General features: G+C 36.5%; 1 protein-coding gene across 9 annotated transcripts in view; it reads left to right on the forward strand.

Annotated features, from left to right (window-relative positions):
- Window positions 1-8,620, forward strand: part of Angel2 (angel homolog 2) — a 16,283-nt gene that overhangs the window by 3,049 nt on the left and 4,614 nt on the right. For 7 of the 9 annotated variants that reach the window (XM_010642542.1, XM_010642549.1, XM_010642548.1 and 4 more), the window contains 5 exons: window positions 3,865-4,121; window positions 4,975-5,044; window positions 6,022-6,443; window positions 7,203-7,329; window positions 7,727-7,784. In XM_010642542.1, coding sequence (XP_010640844.1) covers window positions 3,865-4,121; window positions 4,975-5,044; window positions 6,022-6,443; window positions 7,203-7,329; window positions 7,727-7,784 — 934 coding nt within the window. Of the gene's footprint in view, window positions 1-1,398; window positions 1,647-3,864; window positions 4,122-4,974; window positions 5,045-6,021; window positions 6,444-7,202; window positions 7,330-7,726; window positions 7,785-8,620 lie in introns of all 9 variants that reach the window. The other 2 variants (XM_010642551.3, XM_010642550.3) reach the window with 1 other exon arrangement.

The raw sequence follows: 8,620 nt of genomic DNA on the forward strand, positions 1-8,620 counted from the left end.
GCCACCAAACCACTGAGCTAAATCCCCAGCAAGACCCTGTTTTTTTAAAAAAAAAAAAATTGCTGAAGGTGTAGTTTGGTAGTAGAACACTTGCCTGATGTACAAGTCCGTAGGTTTGATCCCCAGTACTGCCCCAAAATGGGGAGGATTCTTTTAAGTAGAAATGATCCTAAGTAAAAGAATAAAATTTTAGTTTATTAAATTAGTGTTTCTCAAATTGGGGTCTATCGGTAGACTGTTGAGTCTGTTGGAAGTTTTATCTTTTAGAAGAGGAATCACATCGTATTCAACTTCTTTTTTTTTTTCGTATCCAGCTTTGAGAAACAATTAAAATACAATGATTACATCTACTTTTTCTCAGATTCTTTTTACTCTACACAAATCACTTAGCTCCTTTTGTGCCTAGCCCTTCTCATCCCTACACCCACTCCAACCCCTCGAAACTGTAAGTGTAAGTAGGCTTTGGAGTTGTCTTACTAAACTGTAGTGTCCAGTGAAGGTAATCCCTCTGAAGACATTGAGAGCAGGCTGTGTGTGTGTGTGATTGTGTAGGGAGGTGTCAAAGGAAGACACAGAGAGTAGTGCTGTTTGGGTTCCTTCTGTCTTTGCCAATAAAAAGTAGACCACAGACTTCAGCTGGGTTCCTGACAGTTATTAAATTAATATTCACATAAACGTATAATATATTGCTATATGGTTACAAGAATTTAGGAAAGAACACATGTAAGTAGAAATTCTAGTCACTCAAAAAGTAAAAATCTATTTGTGCTGCACTCAACCGTAGCCTATAGAGATAGTTGATGGTGTATTTAGAGGCACTGAAAATCAGATTCCTAAGAACAAGGGCTGGATATTTTGCTCAGTAGTGCTGCAATGTGCCTTGCAAGCTCAAGGTCCTGAGTTTGATCCCTGGTACAAAAAAAAAAAAAAAAAAAAAAAAATTCCTAAGACAATTCATACATAATCTGTAAATCCAGATCTGTATGACAATTTCAGATTGTTTTTCTTGTCCAAATGTGTTGCTGATGAACAGCAGCGGGCATTCTTCCTCTGTTTATCCTCTAAATCTGGTGTGCCCACATATGGAGCCAGTCTGGTGACATGAACATGGGCTTAGGTGCTACTCTCTGTCCTCATTTCTATCCCACCACTAGTTTGAACTTGGAAAGGTTACTCAGCCTCTCTGTTCCTTGGATACCTAGTGTAAAATAACTCCTGCTTTGAGAGGCTGTTGAGGAGGAAATGAAAGATGTCAAAGTGCCTAACACATGTGGGCTTCATAGTAGGTACTCAGAAACTTGTGCTGTTGTTGTTTTCCCTTTAATGGATGGGGAATGACGTTAACAGATTGATCGTCTCTAACTGCAACCTGACTGTTTATGTGTCCGTTCTTCCTAGGTGTGAATAAGGAAAAGGCTCTGCGTTAAGCCCTATTTGTGACTTCCGGTATTTCACTAATTCTTTTCAATCAAGAGAACAGCATTGCTAAATTACCTATCACTTAAAAGTGGTATTTGAAGGATTTGTGTGACACAATTATGACTTTATAATTAGGCACCCCAAAAACTTGATCAGGCCTATTGCTAACTTTCTTTGATTCATCTGTCTTCTCTGCTGTGACCACCTTGTTTCTGCTGACATGGAAGGTATATAAGCTTTTGCAATACGAATATATGTTGTGAAGTATATGAAGGCCAAAGACTATCCACTGTGTCAGTGGCTTTCAAATTGTCTTCCATGGAACTCATATTTGAACGCATCATTTGTGTTTTTGAAAAGCAGATGTGGTCAGGGTAAAATCTGTGTTTATCCCATTGTCCCAGCACCAGTCCCACCATGCCAGAGATGGTGTTCCAGGACATGAAAAGCATTGGCAAAGGGTTCTGCAAGCGATAGAAGTTGGAAAGCCACTGCATTAATCAGATAATCCATAGTCCTGGTTATTTAAAAGTGCAAAAAGAATTATTTTACAAACTTTCCTTACCAGGACCATAAAAATCTTAATGCATTTAAAAGCTATTATAAAAATAAAAAATAAAGAAAAATAAAAGCCATTATATCTACGTACTTCATAAGGAACTATGAGCAAGTTTTTTACAACCTTGTCTTCCATATTTTAAGATGGCAGTGAACCCTGATAGTGCTGTATTTGTGATGATAGCTTACATTTTGTTTGCATGACTAGAGCCCTTTCCATCTGGTATACATGTGAAGACTTTGCTTTGTGAAGACACCTTCATAGGTAATCCCTAGTTTATTAGTGGTATAATAAACATTCAAAGGAGTTCTGTAGAGCTGGATCAGTTAGCTCACTTCTGAGCCTGCAGGGGCTAGGATTCTCCATATTCAGTGAAGGACAGGGAATAGAATAGAATCCTTCCCTTACCTGGGCACAAGACAAGCTCTAGGCAAAATTCTGTAAATGAAAAACTTTTATTCAGTTTGGTTTTGTTTCCTTCCACATTTTTTTCATCCTTTCTTAATACCTTCATGGTGTCATAAATCTCCAACTCCTCTGTTCCATCCAGACCTCACTAGTCATACAAATTATCTTCCTCTTCTATCCTTCTCACTGCAGCAGATTTTATATATTAGATATTGAGGAAAGTAATCTGATGAAACTAACCAGGTTTTTTAAAGTTATAGCTTCATTCACATTTTTAAATAATATATTTATATTTTGATTGTAAATATGTCATTATAGATGATTTGGAAAAGACTCCCACAATCATCCTACTCAGAAATTTTTAAAAAAACTAGTATATTTCCCTTTTTTTAACCCATGTGTAAACATAGAATATTTTAACAATTTAATTTTTAATTGGTAGGCATTGCAATAAAGTAAAAGACCTCATGCAGGATAGAGGAAGATATTCTAGGGCTGAAATTTTTCATGTAGCCCTTTCATGCTTGGAAGTCCATCTCCAAATCTAGTTTCTTCCCATTGTTTTCTCCTTTTGAGTGCCTAGATTCTCCAAAAGTTCTGTTTTTTTTTTTTTTTCGTAGCTTCTATAGCAGTGTCCTTTTTAATGGTGGGATGAGAGATACAAGATCAGAGGTGAAAATGTGTGTGCACATGTGTGTGTGTACACACTTTGGTAATTTGAGTCAAGGACTACCTATAATTGTAAAATCTCTTCCTTTTTTATTCTCTTTTCATCCCTTTTTTGGGGTACGTGTTGTCTGCAGAGCATAAACTAACACATTTCTGGTTGTTGCTTGCTGAGTTTGTCAGGCAGCCATCATTTATTAGCATCTGTAATTGTCTCATTTAATTTTTGCTTTTGTGTAAAAAGATTTCTTTTGTTCATTTGGTTTGCATTGATGCATTTTAATGTTTTAGACATTAAATACCTTTTCCTTACATTGCCATTTTGCCAACTTCATGTGTAAACTAGAATTTGGAACAAAGTTTTTTCTGGACCTTAATCATCTGATAATTTTATCTTACTAATGGGGAATAAAGTACTGTGTAAAATCATCTCATTGAAAAGCTAGCTGTGACATACAAATATATCATTATGTTTATAAAGATGCTTATGTCAAACCACTTAACCAGAAAAGAGAAACCACAACCCTTGTATAGTCTTAGCTTTCTTAGCGCATGATTTCAGCCTCCAGAAGGACTTGCTAGATCCTCTTAAGCCTGTTGTATACCCTTTGGTCAGTCACTGTATCATTTTGCTGCCTTTGTAATCAATTTGATGAGAACTTCTAGTTATTCAGTGCTATATTGCCATTTCCTAGGGAAAAACATTTTAGCTCACTGACTGTGGGAATTTTTATAAGAGCATACTTCTACATGAAAAATATGTGTTTTATTTTTTATTAATTTGTTATGCTTTGTCTATTGTATTTTAACAGGCACGATAAAAAGGAATTGGGAATATGTATGTAACCATAATAAAGAAAATGCCAAGATCCTCGGAGACAAAAATGTTGATCCCAAATGTGAAGACAGTGAGAACAACTTTGACTTTTCAGTGATGTCCTATAATATACTTTCACAAGATTTATTGGAAGATAATTCACACCTTTACAGACATTGCCGACGGCCAATATTACACTGGAGTTTCAGGTTTCCCAATATTCTGAAAGAAATCAAACACTTTGATGCAGATGTAAGTGCAAATTATCCAAATTTTCCATGCAAGGAAAAGTTGGATTAAACATTTCATTTGTGCATTTGGGAATGAAATATTTTCATACCTTTTGTTGTGAGACAAGAAGGAAAGATATTAAAGAAAGGTATTGAAACAGTTCTTACTAAGGCATTGGGACTTCAAGAGAGTCATTTGCTAATGGTTGGTTGTATGAATAATCGCCTGACCTTTTTTTTTTTTTTTATTGATACTGAGGATCAAACTCAGGACCTTGTGCTTGTGAGGCAGGCAACGGAACCACTAAGCAAAATCCCCGGCCTATCTGACTTTTTGAAAAGTATCTGAAAAATTTGAAATTTTTTTGTTGTTTTTTGGTACCAGGGATTGAACTCTGGACCTTGTACCTGCAAGGCAGGTGGCGGAAACACTGAGCTAAATCCCTAGCCTCATATTGGTCAGCTTTGAGATAGGGTCTGACAACATATTAAGTAAATTTTAAAATTTGAATTTTCAATAATTTGTACAAAAATTCCATCTAGATGATAGCATTGAAAGAAATCAACCTCTTAAGAAGGGGCCCAGGACACTAGTACTAATTAACATATAAATTCAAGAAACATAGTCTGACACATAAATTTAAAATATTTCTTTTGGGAAGTAGCAACTTTTGGAGCTAAAAAAGCACCATGTGATTAACTCACCAGGGTTTTGAGATTGATCAAATTTGGAGATATTAATTTAATCTATAAATAACAAAGTTATTTTAGTTCTCAAGTTTGGAATTTGAGAAGTCTGTTTTTAAAGATGAAAGCACTAGAACATTCGCAGTTGCATCTCTATATGTTAATCCAAGCCATTGTTTTCTTCCAAGGTACTTTGTCTCCAGGAAGTTCAAGAAGATCATTATGGAGCAGAAATAAGGCCAAGTCTGGAATCTTTGGGTACAGTGTAACTTATTTTAGCTAGATGTACTTTTGAAGATTTGTGTGTTATGAAAGCATAACTTGCTAACCAAAGATGTATGGCATATTTGGACGAAAAATTCTTAATTTTGAAAATACAGTATCTATTTTAAAAGGTCAGAGAAAGAGTGAGGCATTTCATTTGGAAAGCATGGTGTATTCTGATGTCTCTGACTTGCTCCTTGCGCACAGCTAGACATCTAAGGTTCTGAGCAACAGCAATGCACGGACCATTCTGCCTGTTTCATCATTAGAGCTGCTGTATAATGGATAAAAGCTTAAAACCTGTTGAAATGCTTTTAGAAACATCATCTATAGTTGTATAAATTTGAGAAATGTGCATTCATGCAACAACTAGTTTTTTCAGTGTCTCCTGTCTACTGTTCTGGATGGTAAAGTAAAACATTGGGCAAAATGGGTAAAACTTTTCTTCCTTTATGGAGAAAAGCCTACAATAAGCCAAATAAGAGCACATTTAATAATTATAGTTTTCCAGAGACAGGAAAGTGCAGCGGAAGAGGTTTTAAGCAAAATGATCAGAGAAATTGACATTTGAACAAAGACTTAAAAGAGGTAAAGGAATAAGCTATGCTTAGAGCATTCTTAGCAGAAATTTCTGGTGTTGGGATATGTTTGAGGTGAGGGAGGAAGCCAGTATACTGTGAATCAGGGCAGGGAGAAAGAGATACAGGCAAGAAGACCAGAGATACAGGATGGGGAGGAGGGGCGGATTTTCTAAAGTCCTCACTGTCATTGTCATGACTGAGAGAATTCGTGCACACTAGCATACCTGTCAAACCAATCCTAAGCGTTTTGGTTACAACACTTCCTGCCATCCTACGTTACTAATGGAAGCATTGTTCAGAGACAGTAGAGCTGTTTGACACCTGTGTACCGTATGAGAGCAGTACCGTATGAGAGCAGTCCCTTGTTTTAAATTCATTTTTTTCTTATAGGTTATCACTGTGAATATAAGATGCGCACAGGAAGGAAACCTGATGGCTGTGCCATTTGCTTCAAACATTCCAAGTTTTCACTCTTATCAGTGAACCCAGTGGAATTCTACCGCCGTGATATCCCTCTCTTGGACAGAGACAATATTGGATTAGTTTTACTCTTGCAGCCCAAAATCCCCTGTGCTGCCTCTCGTACAATCTGTGTAGCTAACACACATCTGTTGTACAACCCGAGGCGAGGTGATATTAAGCTGACCCAGCTGGCAATGCTGCTGGCAGAGATTTCCAATGTTGCTCACCAGAAAGATGGCAGTTTCTGTCCCATTGTTATGTGCGGTGACTTTAACTCTGTTCCTGGTTCTCCACTCTATAGTTTCATAAAGGAAGGAAGGCTGAATTATGAAGGACTTGCTATAGGAAAGGTATGTGGTCACTTCATCATTATAGGAGATGAACTTCGTCGCCCTGTCTGTCCTAATATGAGAATACTCGGCATGTGGCTGCTCAAAACCTCAGATGACCCGATATACTTTGTCAAGCCATGATGATCTTCTCTAGCTACCACTTTGTGCAATTTTATCTTTACCCTCAGGCAGCCAAAAAGCGGGAGGACAGGCAAGGAGAAAAAGAAAAGGTGTTGGCAGATGTGAATAAGGGACTCCACACTGTGGCAAGATAGAATTTGAATGTGGGATGTGGGCAGTACAATTGGCAAAACTAATTTAATATTTACTTTTAAGTTTTCCTTTACATAGTGGTATATATTTTCATTCTTTGGCTTAATATAATTTAGCCCATATTATTTTGCTTTCCTCTGCTTACTGTAAATCACTTGATTCTCAGTATATTTAACCAAAATAAGCTCTTACTTGCTGGAATTTTGAGTGATGGTTTTAAATTTTAAAAGAGTTGATCTCTCTTAGTATTTGATTAGTCCAAAACAACAGATTATTTTGATGTTCAAATCAGAGAAAAAGCACAGGGGAAGATTGTCATTTTTCATGTAAACAGTACTTTCTGAAGTGTATTTGAACATGTTTTTATATGCACAGATAGCCAATTAATGAACAAAGAAAGGGTAATATTTATCATTCTTAGGTTACCTTTTATTTAAGACATAACTTTTCAGTACATACATTTTAAATCTATTCACTTAAGATACCTGTTGAAATTTTGTTTAGGTATCTGGCCAAGAACAGTCTTCACGGGGACAAAGAATTTTATCTATTCCAATTTGGCCCCCAAACCTAGGTATCTCACAGAACTGTGTGTATGAGGTACAGCAGGTACCAAAAGTAGAGAAGTCAGGTAAGTGTTCACAGTACATTGTGGCAGTGGCTGGGGAATAGGGCTCCCTTTGAAGACTTGAAACTACACTATTGTCTCAGGGATGAATATTCATATGTATAAATATGTATATGTTACTTGTTCATTTCTGTTTTTTAAGAGCTCTGAATTTACTTTTTTAATACTGAACAGCTAAAATTATCTCTGCGTGAATTACTTGCATGTTGCCTGGAATTGTTGCATTTTATTTTTTCTGATTCTGGAGACTATCGAGACTTAGGCTCCAGAATAGAACACTTACTTAACAAGGCATGTCTAGATAAATCTTAAAGGTTATTGCTAGAGTAAGAGGGCTGGACTAAGTTGGATGAGAACGAAGCACTGTCTGCAGGATTAATGTATTTCTCTCTTCTTACAGATGGTGACTCGACACAAATACAGCTGGAGAAAACAGAAGTCCTAGTAACAGCTGAAAAGTGAGTTCTGGAAATGAGCAGTTGACATTTCCTGAGTGTAGTTGAATAAAAAATCATTTCTCAACAATTACTTGAATTAAAAATGAAAGTGATGCTTCGGCATGATGGGAAAGAGTGCTAGCTCTTACATGAAATGGACATGAATTTAAAACCTGACTGCTGCTAAATAGCCATGTGATTTTGTGCAAGAAAATTTCACATCTCTGAGGTTCTGTTTCCTAGTCTGTAATTTTGGATTGTGAGCATTCAGAGACAAAGCAAAGAAAGTACAATGTTCGATGCTTAGGTACTGTTAGGAAAGGAAGCAGCTTGTCTTTGGGCCTGGACCGGTATAAGTACTCTTTGAAATTTATTGCCATTGACTATTTAAACAGTGGCTGAGATGGCAGGAAAATATCTTTCTGATTTTAAAATCCTCTTTGACTTACTAGAGCTTAAAATAATCTGTTGGAGAATTGATCCACAAAAGAATGTGCCAGTCAGTAGAAAAGATGAATATTTTTGTCTCCTGAACTGTAGGAAGATGACATCAAAGATAGAAAGATAAAGAACCAGGATTCATTGTTAAAGACACATGACTATTTGGGGCCATGGTTGAGGAATGGATGTATTTTATTTATTTATTTATTTATTTATTTATTTTTTGGTACTGGGGATTGAACTCAGGTCCTTGTGCTTGTGAAGCAGGTGGCAGAACCACTGAGCTAAACCCCTGGCTCAAAATGAAAGTACCAATCTTGGTTTTTTTGTTGTTGTTTTTGTTTTGTTTTTTTTTTGTGGTACCGGGGATTGAACTCTGAACTTTGGAATGGATGTATTTTAATGTAACAAGTCTC

The sequence above is a fragment of the Fukomys damarensis genome, unplaced genomic scaffold, assembly GCF_012274545.1.
Source record: "Fukomys damarensis isolate Sample0158 unplaced genomic scaffold, DMR_v1.0_HiC HiC_scaffold_11, whole genome shotgun sequence".
Lineage (NCBI taxonomy): Eukaryota > Metazoa > Chordata > Mammalia > Rodentia > Bathyergidae > Fukomys > Fukomys damarensis.